The 19906-nt window shown below is 40.8% G+C and overlaps 1 protein-coding gene across 1 annotated transcript in view; it reads right to left on the reverse strand.

The window, feature by feature from the left end:
- Positions 1-19906, reverse strand: part of KCNH8 (potassium voltage-gated channel subfamily H member 8) — a 388857-nt gene that overhangs the window by 242132 nt on the left and 126819 nt on the right. Inside the window, exon 2 of the mRNA XM_004271920.4 lies at positions 18597-18830. Coding sequence (XP_004271968.1) covers positions 18597-18830 — 234 coding nt within the window. The remainder of the gene's footprint in view (positions 1-18596; positions 18831-19906) is intronic.

Raw genomic sequence — 19906 nt, forward strand, 5'->3', positions numbered from 1 at the left:
TCTCATTCATGAGGGCTCCACCCTCATGACCTATTACCTTGCAAAGACCTCTCCAAATACCACCAAAATGGAATTAGGGTTTCAACATATGAATTTGAGAGGAAATAAAACATTCAGTTCATTGCAGGATGGGACCTACTCTAAAGAATGGAAGCATGATATGAAACAGAAGGATCAGAATGTCACAGCTGGTGAGGGTCTCACAGGTGAGACAGGCTTGAACTGAGTCTCGATGATTTTATTAGCTTAATGTGAGTGGGGGAGGTGGTGGAGTACCAATCCTGGCAGGGAGAACATCAAGTTCAAAGGCACAAGACAATTTAGAACGTGGAACATGTTTTAAAAAAAAAGCATTAAATAATGAATCAGGCTGAAGGGGGAGTGGGGAGGTAGCGGGGTGTTGTATGGGAATGATGAGTGAGGGAGGGGGAGAGTGGAAAAGGGGAAGGATGAGTTTGAAGAGATAGACTACAGACCAGAGAAAGCTCATCAGTAGCTTTATATGCAGCCTAAAGAATTTGCATCTATCCTGAGACACTATAAGGAACCACTGAAGCCTTGGTCAAAGGATAGTAATATGATCAGGTTTGCACTGTAGGAAGATGACTTTGGAAGCGGTGAGAAGAAAGGATTTGAGAGGGCACCATTGGAGATTGGGTGACTAGTACCGATGAAGTGGAATTGCTGCAACCCAGGTGCAGAATCATGAGAATCTGAACAAGGGCAGTGGCAGGAGGGATGGCTATCTATATCAGGGCAAAAGGGTCCAGGTGGAACTCCTGGAGGTCTGAATTGCTGGTAACAGTTATTGTGTACATTTGATGAGTGTCACTAAGAAATAGAGCACAGCTCTATTTTTTTATACTTGTAACCAGTCAATATTTTATAATTATTCATGTTGGAAGTATACTTTTAACATGTCTAGAATGGTGCAATTTTTGTTGTTAATTTTGTAATTCATACACAACTTGAAAGAGATAGAGCCTCTTGGCAAAGACATCATAAAATCGTTATATGCTCTCCTTTTAGGTGGTGAGATGTCCATGGCTTTCTGGAAGGGTGTGGGAGGCTGGAAACCAGCCCACAGGGCAGGGCTCAGGTTCTCCCCAGGGGCAGGCATTGGACTCAGGCATCTAACTGGGAGGTTCTGAAGGTCTGGCATTCTGAGAGATGGGTTCTTCTTGTTGGGAGAACATGTCAGGGGAGGAAGGGGTACTCGTTAAATGGCTATAATATTCAGAACCGGCCTCACAGGCATGCAACTTGTGTAGTCCACAGTCCCTACACTCAGAAGGGCCCCCAGGCTTTGGTTTCAAGACCTGCTGTTGCCATCTTGAAATTTTTAGTAAGTTTTTTCTAACAAAGGGGTCTGCATTTTCACTTTGCAACTGCAAATTACGTAGCCTGTCCTGACAATGCACGCTGACCCATGGTTATCTCATTTGGTCCTTCATCAGACATCCCTGAGGGTGGCATTGCTGCTCTACTTCAGAGAAGATCAAGCTGCTGCTCAGACAAGCAAGGTCGCTGAACTACAGTACACACTTAGTGAGTGGAGACAGCTAAGATTCCACCCCAAGTTTCTGATCTCTTTCTACTAGCTATTCAGAGCTAGTCCTTGGCCCGGGCATAGGAAATGTAGCGGGAAGACCTTTACCATGGCTTCCTGCAAGTTCAGTATCATTTCTTCCCACCCCAGAAAGAGAGATAACCTTTCAAGTAATGAGTTTCTCTTATTTCAAAGGCAACGAGTTTCACTCCAAAGAGTCTCAAACATTGCCTGTGGCTATATTTCATTTCTGGCTCCTAAAGATGGGAATAATGAAGAACCACAGGTACAAAAATGAGTAACTTAATGGATTCTTTTTTTTTTTTTTTACTTTTTTTGTTTCTTCTTTTGAAGTATAGTTTGTTTACAATGTTGTGTTAGTTTCAGGGGTGCAGCAAAATGATTCAGTTATATATATATCCTTTTTCAGATTGTTTTCCCTTATAGATTATTATAGGATATTTAGTAGAGTTCCCTGTGCTATATAGTACGTCCTTGTTGGTTATCTATTTTATATATAGTAATGTGTATAAATTAATCCCAAACTCCTAATTTATCCCCCCACCAACTTAATGGATTCCTGCCTTCCCAGTCTGCCAGTTATCCCTTGAGAGGTGCCTCTAGCACCTGGGAAGTCCAGCCATCCCCACTCAGGGGCCAGGGCAGGTGAGAGAGTGCCAGGCCATCCTGGGTGGGGAGCTGGGGTGGCCATGCCTGGTGGCCTGACTTAGTGTTGAAGAGCACAGGGGTCACTGCCAGCACCTGGATTCTGACCCTCCCCCTAACTTCTCTGTGAGTCAGTTTCTTTAACTGTGAGATGGGGGTATTACTAAGATCTGCCTCCAAGGGTCGATGGGAGAAATAATGGGAGAAACAACGCAGGCAAAGAGCAGAGCACAGAGTCTGGCCCACAGTGAACACTCAGCAAATGGGAGCAGTTACTATTTGATGACGTTGTCTGTGTTAAGTCAGGAAGGCTGACCTCCAGGAAGTGAAGGTCCGCAGGAATCTAGCTAGCTGGGGAGTATCAGTGACCGCTCAGTTGTGGAAGGACAGGCCCGGCTAAGCACTTCCTGATGAATGAAATGAGGCCCTAGTTAGACGTCTGCCTCGCTTTGTTCTGATCATCCTGGCTGGAGAGCCGGGGTGAGCACAGGCCCCTTCAATAAACGGTCTGACATAAAACTCCTCATTGATTATACAGTGCAAACTTAACCATGGGTGTAGAAGAAGAACAGGCTTTCTCTCAGAGTAGCTTGTTCAGATATATGCGAAGCAGACCAGGAAAGCTGCCTAGGTACAAAGCCTCAACCCAGGCGAGATAAAAGATAAATTGCAAGGCAGCCTTTTCAGTCAAGTGGCACGTGCCAGCCCCAGCCAAGTTCTTTCTGAGCCCTTCCCCTTTGGCCACTATTTCTTTGAAGTCCTTAACTGTATTTGCACTTCTGAGCTTCACCTTGGAATGCAAAAGACACAGGAGGAAAATATAGAACACTAATCTTCTATCGAGACTGAACAGATTCACTGGAGAATCATCATAAATGCATCATAAAATGCTTTCTATTTCAGAGCAGGCAAAGTCTCAAGTAAGGTCCCAGAGGAAGCAGGCTGGAGAAGGTGGCTGAGAGTAGCAAGAACAACCCAACCCATGGTTCTCTAATAACTTAGCTGTAGGGAGCACGGTAGGGTACTTGCTGGCCCTTCAGACATTATAAAGACTGCGAATTTTGCAAGCATTTTTTAAATTCTGCATTTCAGAGTTAAATGTCCTCTTATTAGACACACACACACACCAAAAGTGTTTCTACAAATCTAGATGTGGCATTTAAAAAACATGGCTGCAATGAACATTGGGGTGCACGTATCTTTTCGAATTATGGTTTTCTCCACATATATGTGCAGGAGTGGGATTGTTGGATCCTATGGTAGTTCTATTTTAGTTTTTTAAGGAACCTCCATACTGTTCTAACACAACATTGTCAATAAACTGTACTCCAATAAAGTTTTAAAAACAAATTTTAAAAATAAAAACATTTTGGGCACACTTCCTATCAAGAGTTGGGGTCTAGGTGCCCCCGTCATGAATCTGGGTGGACCTATGTTTGCTCCATCCACAGTACCGATGTGGGATGGAAGAGGTTATGCTAGAAGATTTCCTAAAACGGGTCAAAAAAGGTCTCACAGCTTCTGCCTGCTTCATGGAAGCCTAGACTACCTGGGGCCCCCGGGGTTAAGGAGGCTATGGCAGACACCTCAGTCCACTGTCCCAACTGATCCCAGACTTTCAAGATGCCAGACCTGAGTGAAGCCATCTGAGATCCTGCAAAGCAGTGCATCTCCCATCTGAACCCCACCTCACAACCAACCTCTGCTAACTCCACGTGGAAGATGAATCACTCAGCCCAAGCCCAGCTTGGATTCCTGACCTACAATATTGTAAGGCATAAGAGTTTCTATGTTAAGCCACTAAGTTCTAAGGTAGCTCTTCCACAGCTGTAGATAGCTGGAACACTAAATGAACTTTCTTGACTCTACCAGCCTGTAAGTAAGAATACGGTTGCACCCATTTCCCAGAAAAAAGTTTCCAAGGTCCCATCCTCACCAGCTCTTCAGTAAACCAAGTCTCCAAAAGGGCTCTTCACAAATACTTCTAGAATCCAGTGTAAATGTCCCCACAGGCTAGTCTTCTTGGCTTCCAAGCATGTAGCGCTCTGCGTTCTGCGTTGCCCTCCAGGCTCACTTGGATGCCCTCCGTTGTGCCAAAGGCACCACCCTGAGACAGGCTGGGACCTGGGACCCTTTGCTGCAGTGCTTGCACCTGGACAAACATCTCTTCCAGCCACAAAATACAAAGAAACTATAAGGGACTAAAAATAACTGTGTACATGCCCAGTTGGGGCAAGTGATGGACAACATGATACAAAAAGACCAAAAAAACCCAATTGCTACTTCTGAAGAGCCGGGAGCAAAAGCAGGGTACTGTGCATGCCCCCTGCACTCAGCACCACCAAAGAGGTGGGCAAACCACCTAAGCCACACCTCTGGCCCCACCCCTGGACCTGCCCCTACCCTCACCCCATATAAGGAACCAGCTCGCCCCCCCACCCCCATCCCGGGTAAGCGAGCAAGGGAACCTGTTGCTTGTTCTTGCTCCCTCCTGCTGAAGCAGGGGCCCCAATAAAGCCTTTCCTGAATTTCTTGTCTAGCCTCGTCAATTACTATTGATTGAGGAGGGCAAGAACCCTGGTCAGTAACAATCTCATGCTAAGCTCATGTCCGTGGGTCTACGGCTCTGACAGCCTCAACAGCCTGAGGAGATTTTTTTTTTTTTTTTTTTTTCGGTACGCGGGCCTCTCACTGCCGTGGCCTCTCCCGTTGCGGAGCACAGGCTCCGGACGCGCAGGCTCAGTGGCCATGGCTCACGGGCCCAGCCGCTCCGCGGCATGTGGGATCTTCCCGGACCGGGACACGAACCCGTGTCCCCTGCATCGGCAGGCGGACTCCCAACCACTGCGCCACCAGGGAAGCCCTGAGGAGATCTTTAGGAAAATATTGCCCTTGCTCTTGCAACACCTCTCTCTGGGTCTGGAGTCGTCTCAGTCCAGGGCTATGTGGGGAAATGATCCTTTTTTTGCTCAGAATTATCTTCCTTCCTCCCCAGGGCTCACTCAAGCCTAAGATAAAGTTTCTTTTATTTTCTGTAATCTCAAGCCTGGTTTCCTTAGATCTGTTGAAATAGATTCTTGGCTGGCTGACTTGCTCATTGTTCTCTAGATGTGGTGAAAATCTAAAGCTACTACAAATGATGCCCATGTTGGGAACCCCCATATTCACAGAAGACACTCATTTAGACACTGCACTTTCCATTACAAAGCATTTTCCTCTTATGGCTGGGCACAGCACACCTTGCTCTGAAATTTGGATCCTACATGAAACCATTCTATATGCAATGCTACAAGCCCATCTCCTAACAGTCAAATGGTCAAGTCACATATGTTATACATTTAAAATGTCAATTTTAATCTGACGTTCTACAACCCCAAGGCTTTGCCTTTTCTCCTATATAGAGCTGCAGTCCTAGAATGCCTAAAGGGCATAATCAAATATTCTAAAAATCTTCTGCAGAGTCACACTGAATAACTGAGTGTAATGGAACTAAGAATATATGCTGCCCACTAGAGACTCACTTCAGAAATAAGGCAACATATAGATTGAAAGTGAAGGTATGGGAAAAGATATTCCATAGAAATGGAAACAAAGAGAAAGCTTGTGTAGCTATATTCATAAAAGACAAAAAGGACTAAAGCAAAGACTGTCATAAAAGGCAAAGAAGGGCACTGCATAATGATAAAGAGGTGAATCCAGCATGAAGATATAGCATTTATAAATATAAATACATCCTACAGAGGAGCACCAAAATATGTAAAGCAAATATTAAGAGACCTAAAGAGAGAAATGGACAGACAGCAATAAACTAATAGTAGGGGACTTCAACAGCCCCACTTACATCACCGTATAGACCATTCAGAAGAAAATCGATAAGGAAGCATTGGCCTTAAACAACACATTAGACCAGCTGAATCCTATGTCTCTTGATAGTCTTATGGGGTTTCCTTATATGTAACAATTTGGTTTTTTCTTGCTGCTTAAGGTTTTCTCTTTATCTGTAATGTTTGATATTTTAATTATAGTGTGTTTTGGTGTGGATCTCTTTGGGTTCCTCTTTTATGGGACTTGGCTTCCTGGACCTGGATGTTAGTTTCCTTTCCTAGGTTAGGGAAGTTTTCAGCTGTTATTTCCCCAAATAGTTTTTCTTTTCTCTCTCTCTTCTCTGGGACCACCATAATGTGAATGTTATTCTACTTGATGTTGTCCCATAGGTGTCTTATCTTCTTTTTTTTTCCATGTGTTTTTTTTCCTTTTGCTGCTCTGTATGGGTGAGTTCCATTATTTGGTCTTCTAGTTTGCTGATCTGTTCTTCTGCTTCATCTAGTCTGCTGTTGAACCTCTTGTGTACTTTTCAGTTCAGTTATTGTATTCTTCAGCTCTGTGACGTCTGTTGGTGCTTTCTTGTATTTTCTCTCTCTCTGCTCAGTTCATCCACTCTTCTGAGTTTGTGAGCATCTTTATGATCATTGTTTTGAATTCTTTATCAGGTAGATTACTCATCTGCATACAATTAAAGTCTTTTTCTGAGGTTTTGCCTTGTTCTTTGGTTTGAAACATACTTCTCTGTTTCTTCATTCTGCCTGACCCTCTGTTTCTGTTTCTATGCATTAGGCAGAACAGTTACATATCCCAGTCTTGAAGGAGTGGCCTTGTGCAGAAGATGAACTTATTCAAACTTGCCTTAGCTCTTGGTTGTCTTTCAAAGCTCTGTGATGGTCTAAATCACCTGACTTATTCTTGATATGTCTCCTTTGTTGAGATGATGCTGAGACATGTCAGTGTCCCAAAGGGAGGAATCTCATCTAGCGCCTAGTTTTTGGCTGACTGGAAGACAGACCCTCAGGCAGCAGCTCTTACAGTAGGCAAATATATACAGACTTGTGAGGCCACAACTGTAATCCCTCCTGGCCTCCAGAGCAGATCTGGAGGTGTCCCATGGGTGATGGTTACACAAATCAGGGCTACAGCTGAGTATTTAAGCTCCTTGCTGTAAAGTCTTATCACGCTTTAGTGAGGCTGAAGGAGTGTGAAGGGATGGTGTCGCCCCACTTACTCTCCCTGGGAGCACCTCCTTAGACCTTAGATGTGGCGGAAACCTGAAGCCCGTCCCTCAGACTGAAGCTCCAGGACAAGTAAACAAGCGTTTTTCACAGAAAGATCGGTTGTGTTTCAGTTTGCTGTCTGTGCAGTTCCCTGGGGGTGGTGGCCTACCAATAACTGTCTTTCCAATTGTTACAGTCCTGTGGAACACAGTACCTTCAGCTCCTTGGCCACCAGGGCCAGGGGATCAAGGGGTGTCCCCTGTGTGGACTGTGTGCATGTGCTGGCTTTAGCAAGGCAGCTGCAGAGCATAGGGAGTAGGGCACAGTCACCAGCTTCAGAAAGGCACTGGGAAAATGTCTGGACTGCATACACCTGTGGGTTTTAGCAATGCAGCAGGAGAATGCCTTGCTTATGCGTGTGTGCTGGCTTTAGGCTGGGAGTGAGAGAATGCCCCGACCATCCATGCTCACCAGCCCCATCCAGGAAGCAGGGTGCTGCAACTACCCACATGCTCTGGCTTCAGCAAGGCGGCAGGACTGTGCCTGGAAAAGTGGCAAGAGATGTGCTCTTGGGGCAGGTGGAGAGTGTAATAACGGCACCTGCCAGCACCTCTGTCTCCAGGGAGAGTTTCAACTGCTGCCTGTCCCTTCAGCAGAGGCTTCTAGGTTAGCAAGTGAGTCCCCTTCACATATAGTCTAGATGCTTTTCAAACTGCTGTTTGTTCACTGGGTCTTGGGGTGTGTGAGATTGTATGTGAGTCCTTTAAAAAGGAAATCTCAGTTTCTTATAGCACTTTGGGTCCCTTGGACACCACCTGTTGGTTTTCTTAGCCAGGTATTTTGGGGGTTCCTCTCTCTGATGTAGCTCCCAGGGGTTGGGGTGTCTGATGTGGGGTACCAACCCCTCATTTCTCCAGAAGGAGTGCTGGATTGGTGAGATCCCCCCCTATTGTGAGTCACCATGCCAAGGGTGGGGATTTTGCTAAGACCATGTCTCTGCCTTTCCTACCCATCTCGATGTGGTCCTTTTAACCTTTGTTGTGAAGAAGTAGTTCATGTAGCTTTCAGATCTTTTTTTTTTCCTTTAACACATGTTTATTAAACATTTCTCATGAGATAGGCACTGAGGAAAATAAAAGCATGAATAGGACCAACTGCTCCAATTATCTATTTGAGGACACACACACATAAACAACTGCAAAACAATTCGACAAAGGTTTGTATGAGGTCCTGCTGGAACAGGGAGAAGGGGGTCAGGTGTTTAGCCTGGCTGTCTGGAAGAAAATTCCAGAGAAAGGACATTTAAGTTGCTTCCTGAAGGGAACAACCCCACGTGCAAATTTCCAGAGGCAAGACAATATGAGGCCTGTTTGGGGAACAGAGTGAAATTCCACATGCACGTGAAGGAAGAGTTTTTTATTTATTTAACATTATGTCCCTGACATTTACTCTTCAAAGGACTTCAAATGCATGAGCTCATGCATTTTTCAAATCTTCAAATTAGGTTTCAGATCTTTTTCAAAGGGAAATGATCCAGATGTAGCTATAGATTTGGTGTGTCCATGGAAGGAGGTGAGGTTAGGATCTTCCTATGCCACTATCTTGGACTCCCCTCTCCTTGGCATTAACATTTCTAGACATTCTACCATGTCATGAGAAAATTAAAAGAAGAAATGTGAAGTGCATCAGTGAGTAAAGAAAATGAACAAAGGAGAACTGCCGGGGCAATTGCAAGGTGAGCACATAGGGCTGTGTTCACATCATTTCTCTGCATCACACTTTCTTCACCTGTAAATGTGAGATAATTCATATTTATTTTGAAGTGTTATTACAAAAATTAAATAAAATAACATATGTGCTGCTTGGCAGAATATAATCAATTAGATTTATTATTACTTAGATATCATGTATACTTTTTATTAATGTTAAAAGTTTAATAATGGTATTTTCATTGTATATTTATTTATGTTTACCTTCTGTTTGAGCTAGTGATCCCCGTTTTCTATTGAGAGTGGTGATTTAGTTTTCTTTGCTTGCAATTAGAGTAAAAATAAAAGAGTCAACTTAAAGAAAAACGTTAAGCAAGCAATAGTTCAGTAGGTACATGGACATAAATAAAAAATCTTGAAAGTGACATGGGAATGATTGAGTCTGTGAGTTAAGAGACTTTTCCACCACCCTATCAGACTCAAGATTCCCTTCTGTAACAAACTCTTGTATTTCCCTCTTTTCTATTTAGAACTGAAAAATCTAAATAATAAAACTTGCCTGCCTATAATGCACATTATTTTCAGAAAAGTTTTCAGACATTCTATATTATTAACAGTAATATAACAGAAATAAAAGTGAGGTTGTCTCTGGTAAAATAATATGGATCACAACATGAAATGCTCAGGTATGACAGACGACAACAGAAGATGTTAGGAAGCAGTTGGATAATTGGACCAATATACAAAATCACTGTAAATGCAGTAGCTCCAAGTGCAGAACCTGGGCAGATGTGCATATCTGTGACAAGTACTGGGAGACAGTGACAAGATTTTCTTAAATGGTGAAGTTCTCAATGAGATAAAGTTCAATCTTCTCTCACTACACTATGGTTTTATTCTTGGAAATTCAGTAGGAAATTAAAGTCTTCCCAAAAAAACACTGTGTGTTAAGTTCCAAGTTAAGGTCATTGGAAACCAGTGTTTTACTTCCTGGAAAGCCTGGTGGGGCATTAGAAAGTCATGCACTGCATAATACTGTACTGTGAACTACAGGTACTACTCTGTACAGACCTCTACAACTTACCCATCTTGCATAACTGAAACTTTATATCTACTGAGCAACAATTTTACATTTTCTGCTCCTCTCAACCCCTGGCAACTGCCATTCTATTCTCTGCATGTATGAATTTGACCATTTGAGATACCTAATATAAGGGGAATCATGCAGTATTTGTCCTTCTGTAATTGGCTTATTTCACTTAGCATAATGTTAAGAGGATAGATCTCATGTTAAGTGTTCTTACCACAAAAAACAAACAAAAAAACACAAAAGAACACAAGAAATTTTTAGAGGTGATGGATATGCTTAGTACCTTGATTGTGATGATGGTATCATGGCTGTATGCATATGTCCAAACTCATCACAATATACACATTAAATGTTTGAAACATTTTGTATATCAGTTATACCTCAATAAAGCTCAGGAAGAAAGGAGAGATAGAGAAAAGGAAGGAAGGAGGAAAGAAGGAAAGAGAAAGAGAGAGAAAGAAAAGAGAAAGAAAGAAAGAAAGAAAGAAAGAAAGAAAGAAAGAAAGAAAGAAAGAAAGAAAGAAAGAGAAAGAAAGAAAGAAAAGAAAGGAAGGAAGGAAGGAAGAAAGGAAGGAAGGGGAAAGAAAAGAAAAGAAAGAGAAAGAAGAAAAGAAAAGAAGAGAAAAAAGAAAAGAATGAAAGAAAGAAAGTCAAGTTAAGCAGTGGACAATTCTTCAATTGCAAGACCACCCCATGCATTACAGTATATCTAGCATCCCTGATTCCTGCCCATTAAATAGCAAAAGAACCCCCAATTTTGAGTCAAACACCCCCAGATACTGGCAGAATGCTCCTAGGAGGTGGTACCATTCCCACTCCCACAGACAACCAGTGGTTTAAGGGCAAGGACCTTAGAGTCAGAGGATTTTTATATATCCTGGTTTCTTTATTTATGATCTTGGAGAAGTGACTTAAATTCTAATCTGTTTAATGTAAATGTAACCAGGTGTTATGGGTTTAATTTTGTTCCCCCAAAAGAGTAAGTTAGAGTCCTAACCCACAATACCTCAGAATGTAATCTTATTTGGAGATACAGTCTTTACAGAGGTAAGCTAAGATAAGGTCATTAGGGTGGGCACTAAACCAATATGACTGGTGTCCTTATAAAATGGGGAAATTTGGACACAGACACACATGCAGGGAGAATAGTATGTGAAGATGAAAGCAGAGATCAGGTTGATGCTTCTACAAGGTAAAGAATACCGAAGAGTGCCAGAAGCTAGGGGAGAGGGATGGAACAAACTTCTCCTGTCAGCCCTCAAAAGAAACCAACCCAACTGATACCTTGATATCCAACTTCGAGACTTCAGAATAGTGATACAATAAACTTCTGTTGTTTAAGCCACTCATTTTGTGGTAATTTGTTTTGATAGCCCTAGCAAACTAATATATCAGGATAATATTTTTGCAAAATTAACTATATCATTTTAATTTTCTTCTTAAATCTTTGTTCTCTTGCAGCATTTCTCTTCTTGTTGAATCTATTTAATATAAAAATAGGCTTGAAAGATAAGCGTTCTGCAGAGAAGATATGCTAAGATAAACGTATTAAGGTTGGGATTTGTAGATTCAACCATGATGGTCTTCCATGACACAGAGACGATACAATTTTCTACCGCTAACATTTAAGCCAAGAAGCCAGAGTTAGGAAGAAGACAAATATGACATGACATCCCAGCTTGTCCATTCTCAGCTCGAGGGATTGTGAGAAAGTAGGGGAGGCCAGAAATAATCTCCTCTCTATGAGGTTTCACAGATTTGAAGCAGGGAAAAGCTGTGTGTGTGTATTTTTCTTATCAATTATTTTTTTATTTCTTCCTTTTTAAAATTTTATGTTTTTTAATACATTTTAAAGGTTACTTTCCATTTAGAGTTATTACAAAATACTGGCTGTATTCCCCATGTTGTACAATATATCCTTGTACCCTACCTTACACCCAGTAGTGTTTTGATAGCTTTTTTTGAAATATTGAAGGCAGAAGAGACATTTTACCTTCTCTTTGGGACACTTGAGAGAACCTGCTTGTCAGACTACCTCTTTATCAGCATGAAGGTGGCTGCCCACTTTTGAGGAAACGTGATAGCATAAAGGATGCTCGAGTGTACTCAGAGTCTCCCTTTGCTTCCATGTGTGAAGGATGGGAATGCTCACCTAAGGTATCCATTATCCTCCCAAGGCTAGCAATACAGAGGATAGAGAACAATAATGAATGCCTTGATCAGTGGCATGATGAAAGACAGGCAAAAATGAAGAGAGATCTATAGTGGTTTCAAGCGCTAAGCAGAAGTGAAGTCATGTAGGGAGCATCACCAGACACAGAATGCAGCTGCAAACGCCAATAAGGGGAGCATCAGACACATGGGTCAGGCATGAAGCAGTGAACACACAAGGAGTTAGGGGGACCCTTTCTACACTATGCCATGAGTTAGTATAAGATCCTCACATCCCAACCATGCAAATGGAAATTTAGACAGAAAGAAAGGAGAAGGAGATGATAAAAAATTGTACTTATATCCCCAAAGCAATTATACCTTGCCTAAAGGGATTATTTAAAATACAGCGGTGGCCATGAAAACTTTGGTTTTGAAATATGCCCAATCCTTTCACAAAATTAAAGTAACTAAGATAGCAAAATCAGAAATCCAAAAACTACATTATCAACCAAACTATATGACAGTGTGTCCCCATAAACCTGAGAATACAGAATGATGAGCAATACCAACTAAGAAGCTAGACCCCTGCAGGAGCAGCAGCTTGATTAAAAAAAAAAAAGAAAGAAAGTTTTTAATAGCCCTAGAGCTTGGGACCTCATAATTTGTCAACAAGTGTCTACTCCCCAAAGAAGAAATCCTCTGAAAGTAGAGGATTCCACACACAGATCTGAAAATGATTAAAACTAACACAGAGCTTCCCAGTCTCCAATTTGCAGGTGAGTGAGAATGGGCTACAGAAAGGTAGGATGGTGTTGGGGTTGCCTGAACCTCCAATGTTCTCAGAAAACCCAGCAGAAATTCTTCCCTGGATGTATAGAACTCACTGAGGTATAGAACTATACCCAGGAGAAACTGCTCAAACCAGAGCCCTACTTGGTCAGAGCAGGAAAATCAGGGTAAAGAAAGGAAACATTTCTAATACTAGTGTGAAACAGGTCCTCACTAGGAGAGGAGACCTAACTCAGAAAGAAACCAAAATTGTAAGCTATATGGGGAAAGCATTAAAAAAAAAAAAAGAAAACTTTTTGGGAATGGCAAAAGGAGACATAGGTTTAGGAAAGTTTTCCTAGCACACCTCTATTTTCAATATTCTTAAAGTTGAGAAAAAAATTCAAACATGACAATAGAAAAAGATGAAAGAGAAGATAAAGAGAAAAATTATCTGAATACAGATACAGAAAGTAAAAACACATCCAAAATATTCCATAAGCACACAAAACCCAAATATTTCAAAATAAGTAAAAAGTAATTAAGAAAATTTACAAACTTTGAAATAACTACATACATAACCTACATTGATTTATAAAAGCTCAGAAACAGTATGACTAGGAGTTATGGGATGAACTGTATGCCCTCAAAATTTCATATGTTGAAGTCCCAATCCCCATTACCTCAGAATGTGACTGTATTTGGAGATGGGAGTGTTTAAAGATGTAATTACTTAAAAAGAAGTCATTTGGGTGAGCCCTAATCTAATATGACTGGTGTCATAAGAAGATGAGATTAGGACAAAGACACACAAAGGGAAGACCACATGAAGACACAGAGAAAAGACAGCCATCTATAAGACAAGGTGAGAGGCTTAAAAAGAAACCAACCATTCCAGCACCTTGATTTGGGGCTTCTAGCTTTCAGAAATGTAAGAAAATTAATTTCTGTTGTTTAAGCCACCCAGTCTATAGTTTGTGATGGCAGTCTGAACTAAGATACAAGTCAAAAGAGTGATATAAATAATATGACCTAACTGAGCTCAGGAGAGGATATAAGTGAAAGATAAAGAACTGAAGACTTAAAGAGAAGAAATACAAGTGTGAATAGATACCACAAAAGGAAAGGAAAGGAAATAAATTGCACATGGTGAAAAATTGAAAACAAAAAATAAAATAAATGAAAAAGAGGAAGAAAATGATAGGTACAGAGGAAGGCAAAGAAGATCCAACACACATGTAATAAGTGACTGTAAAGAGGAAAATCAAAGTGAGAAAACAGATTAATGATAATTAAAATTCAAGAAAAATTTCCCCAAGTAAAAGGGTCTTAAACATAAATACTACAGGGCACATCACATAACAGAGGAAAAATCTGATCCAAAAAATTCTAAACCAGGTATCAGTAAACTGGCCTGTAGGTCAAATCTAGGCCACCTCCTGTTTTTGCAAATAAAATATTTATTGGAAGACAGTAGCACCCATTCATTTACATATTTTCTTGGGTTGTTTTCACACTATGGTGACATAGATGGGTACTTGCAACATACGCTGTATGGCCTGCAGAATGTATAATATTTACTCTCTGGCCCTTTACAGAAAGAGTTTGCTGACCTCGGCCTATGCCAAGATATATTCCAGTAAAACTATTAGATTATAATAAAATGAAAAAATGAAATGAAATAATAAAATCAAATAAATTCATTGAACATCCAGGACAAAACACCAACTCACTTAATTAGTGGCACTTTTAGGGTAAAATAATACTCTATGCCAGGACACAAAAGAATAACATAACTGAGATAGTAAAGTGAAGAAGATATAAACCAAAGGTTTAATTTTCACCCGAATTGATCTACAAGTACAAAGGTCACAGTCATACTGTTATTAAAATGCAGGGGCTCAGGGAAACAGTTTCCATGAGCTCTTCCTAAGATGGCTCAGAAAACAAGCTTCTGACAATGAAGAAATTATTGGAGAAGCTTTAGGACAGAATATAAGGTGATCATTATTTCACTGTAGCAACAAGATTAAATAAAGGAGGATAAGAGTGACAAAATACACGCAATTGTTATTTGAGCTGACAATGTAAATATAACTATGAAAGAGGTGAGAGAGGAACATAGAGCGATAATAAGGAAAGCAGACCATGCACACTGATTATCTTATAGATATTAACTGGTACTAAAAGGACATTACTTTAAATTAGCTTGTGGGGAGAGAAAGGAGGGAGAAGTGGTTCCTGGGTAACTATAACATTGCTTATGATAGAAAATGAAGACAAAAATCTTTAAAAAGTGGGACTGTACAGTATAAACATACCACATAAAAGATAACTTTTCGAAAAAACACAAAACTTTCTAAATAACAACAGTAGTACATAAAAGAGAGAGAGAGACAGAGACAGAAAGAGCAAAGAAAACAGATAACATTCTAGAGGGAACACAAATGTCCATCAGTAGGGGAGTCGTTGAACTGAATCATATGATGTAATACTATGCAAATGAGTGATCACATTTTAGAGGGAACACAAGTGTCCATCAGTAGAGGTTTATTTAACTGACTATGTAATACTATAATGAATCCACCTGATGTAATACTGTAAGTGACTAGGGTGGATCCACCTGATGTAATACTATGATTGATCCATATGATGTAATACTGTACAAAAGAATGAGTGATTGTCATCCAGCATATGTTGTTCTAAAAGGTATACACAGTTGTAAAAGATATGGCTCTGCAACTATAGAATAGTGTGCAAAGTATGCTGCATGTAAAAAAGGAGGGAACCACTCTATAAGTAAAGTATTGCTGATATTAAAAAAAAAAACAATGAGGATAAACACCAAATTTATAAAATGGTTACCCTTGGTTCAGGTACCCATACATTTGTTTGTCTAGAATAGCCGTGGTTAATGCCTTTTGTATATCAGCAGAAGTGGAGGGGACTGCTTTTTGAAAAGACATCGTAATGGTCTATTTCTGATGTATAGGTAGAATCTGGGCAATTTAAAGGGAGGACAAGAAATAAGAAATGTTAACTCCTGCACATAAAAATATAAAATATTACTCTCTGTACTTTAGCCAAAGAAAAGTTTGAGTATTTTGCTTATCTGTGAAGCTAGTTGTCTTCTTATTTATTACCTAATTTTTAAAAACCTTATTCTTTCTTGGTGCCTTTAATGATTTCCATCCAAAGGGGTCCAAGGTTGTAGGCATCTTTATAAAAAACTAGGCTCGGGAAACTCTTTTAGGGGTTTACTCCCATCCTGTGCTTTATATTTCTACTTTTCTGACCTCCAAAGTCTCCACCCTTTGGCCTTGCCACCTAAATTCTCCTCCTTGGCCTTAACCTTTCTCAGAGGTGCCACATTTGGATATTGTGAGAAGGCTTAAAAAGGAAGAAACACAAATGGATTTGGAGAGACCTGTACAAGGCACCTATCTTAAGAAGGACAAGTCTGCAGTCAGCGGATATTTCAGACAAAGCCTCTCCTTTTCCCTTTGTTCACCAGATGGCGGTTTTATCACTCCCTACCAGTTTGCATTCTCAGTGACCAACTCCATTTTCTTTTATCTCAGGCCCCCTTTTCAGTGATTGTGGTAAAATTAGATAGAGCTAGAATCCTTTTATTTTATCGCATTTGCAATGTAGGCCTTATCTATTGACACTGGGAAGGACATAATGGTCTGAACTGTGTTCCTGGTGCCAAAGAACTGGAAATCCTATTCCTCCCAGAGGGGTGCTTGCCAATACTTCCTGACTACCATGCATCCAAAATTCACACAATCAAGGACTGTCCTCCAAAGACAAATAACTTTTAAAAGAGGATGAAGTTCCCATGTTCACGCTCCGATACCTCCTCCTAAAAATGACCCCAGTACTAAGTATTAAAGAGGCCAGAGATGCTGTTAATTGTCCACAATGCACAGGAAAGCCCCCACAACAAAGAATTATTGGCCCCAGATGTTAATAGTGGCAAGGTTGTGAAACCTTGAATTAGAGTACAATTTAAATGTTGTAACAAAAACACCTAGAAATAGAGTGATTCAAACAAGATAGAACTGGATGTGTCTTTGTCTAGGATGGGAAAGGTGGACCTAAAACCACACCCAGGCTCCTTACCTATTGTTGCTCTGTATTACTCTATGCTGTCGACCTTGACAAATGGTTGAAGCTGGCTTTCCAGCCTTGCCTTAACATTCTGACTCGTATGTATGAGTTTACTAGGGTTGTCATAACAAAATACCACAGACTGGGTGGCTTAAACAACAGGAATTTATTTTCCCACAGTTCTAGAGGCTGGATGTCCAAGATCAAGGTGAGGCTTCTCTCCTTGGCTCATACACAGCTACCTTCTCGCTATGTCTTCACACGACCTTTCCTCTATGTACACATATCCCTGGTGTCTCTTCCTCTTCATATAAGGACACCAGTCATATTGGATTAAGGCTCCATCCTTATGACCTCATTTAACCTTAAAAGGCCCTATCCCTACACACAGTTACACTGGGGGTTAGGGCTTTGATATATGAAATTTGAAGGGATGTAATTCAGTCCACAACACCACGGGAAAGGAGAAGAAGAGAAATTAGAGGTCAAACAATTTCGTTTTTTAGGGATTTCACCCAGAAGTTGCATAAATCATTCACTCTTATATATCATTGGCCAGAACTTAGACACATGCCCCAGCTGACTGCAAAGAAGGCTGGGGAATATATTCTTTAGCTAGGCGGCCATGTGCCCAGCTAAATAAAACTCAGGGGGCTATGTTACTCGAAGGAAAAGTGTTAAAAAAAGAGACAGAATTCTAGAAACTGGAAAATGATGGTTTGTTCTCATTTTTGATCTAGCATTTCTCCAATATAATGCCTCTTGGATTCACCCCCTCTACCACGGCTTACAGGATAATGATATCTATTCCCATGTAGGAACCAAGCACTGTGGAAACTATACCCATCCCTAGATACTTTTTCATTTACAAGAGAGTCAAAACCATAGCCACAAGAAAATAGTATTGCCCAGTGGCAGTGTTGAGTCCAGGAAAATGTACTCCCACCCTGAGACACCGTGTGTCTCTTATTTTGTCTCTAGAATTTAAGAATAGTGAGAAAGGCTCTGTGAACAGGAAACTGGAAGAGAAAATGCCTATGCTCATGTCCTTTAAATTAACTTCTTTTTCTGCTGTCAAACACTTGGATCTCTGTCCCTAATGACTGAGGCTGAGATGTGGTTCTTAAAGATGGAAAACTATCTCTGAATAGTTAACTATCTCTGAATCTGTTAATATATTAACAACCATCATATCTGATATATATCTTAAGCATGACCACAACATAATACACTTTATTTTAACATATATTACCTCAGTTAATATATTGACATTGAATAATTGTAATTCTAATGCTAAATTTTCAGGTAGTTTATGCTGTTAATGGCTAAAACAAGGCCATCATCCAAGTTATTTGTGGAACTTCAGTAACAGACTGTATTTATGTAAAATACCATTAAGCCTTAGTGGGAGTTATGGAGCAATTACGGCAATGGGAGTTAAAAGAAGGTGGGTGACCTTTCACAACTGTCCAAGGAGCACCCATCAGAAAAAGCCAACTCACCGTTCTTCTTGTAGAACATAATTTCTCCTTTGAATTCTGCTTTTTCCTCCAAGGACTTTTCTATCTGAAGCATCAGTTGCTCGTTGGTCTCAACCCCGAATAAGAATTTGCAGCTACAACTCTTCTGCATGACTTCTGTCCGGGCAAATCCAGCAAGCTCACAGAAGCCATCCGAACAGTAGACTATGGGGAAACCCTTAGCCACCTGGGCGTTGGCGAGGATGAAGTTGCTATCTGTAGACCAACAAGGAGAAGACAGCAAGTAAACAAGCATGAGAAATTCTTTGTAAATCGCACTTTCAGTAACAAATCATAAGCACATATGTTTAGCCAACATTACCAAAAATGCAAGTCCTGATGGTCTGGGGTGGAAAAGAGACACCCCAAAACATAGAACGGCATTGCCCAGCAGAAGTATGTATTAAGCTCCAACATTGGTTTGCATTTTGAAACACACCATGGAGGGAAGAGAGTATTCCTTGGCCTGCTTTGAGGCACTTACCATCTACCTAACAGTAAGGAATGGTGCTTCTGAGTGTGGCTTCTGGTTCATAGCTTGAATCTGCCACTTGATGTACAGATGACCTTGAACAAATTACTCACATATTCTGAACCTCAGTTTCCCTATGTTTGGTTTCCCTAAAAGCAGACCGTAAGGCAAGGATTTGACTGTAAGCAGTTTATTTGGCAGGTGATTCTAGGAAGTAAGGAAGTGGGCAGGGAGGAAAGGTAATAAAGGGTGAGACAGAAAGGGGTTTACAGATATGAGCAACTGAGGATCAATCACACAGGGACACACAGAAGAAATGACTGGGCAGAACACAGCTCAAACTTTTCCCAAAGAGAAGAGAAAGCCAGGGTATTTATCCACCTCCATGAGTGTCTATACCTCATTGGTTAGGACACTTTGGGGTTGTCAATATGTTAGCACTTTGGCCTGCCCACTTGGGCTGAACACATTCTCCGGAGGTCACTTGGGCAGCACGATGCTAGAAGCCACCGTATATAAGGAAATGGTCTGCACAGCAACTTAAGGCTGAGTCAAGGAGATCCTGGGAGGGCACTGACAGGTGTACAGAGAGGGTGATATTGTTCCTTACTTCATAGATGTGTTGTAGAGATTCGTGAGAAATGCTTAGCATGATGTCTGGCACAAATAAGTACTCAATAAAAATTATTATTAAGAGTATTATTCACATCTTATGGCTACTATATTGACAAATAAGAATGTAGGGCAATAAAAAACAGGACACAGTTGTTAAGCGCTTAGAGATAACTTCTGGAGGAGAGCCTGAAAGACAACATTCAAG

Source organism: Orcinus orca, chromosome 5, assembly GCF_937001465.1.
Source record: "Orcinus orca chromosome 5, mOrcOrc1.1, whole genome shotgun sequence".
NCBI classification, from domain to species: Eukaryota; Metazoa; Chordata; class Mammalia; order Artiodactyla; family Delphinidae; genus Orcinus; species Orcinus orca.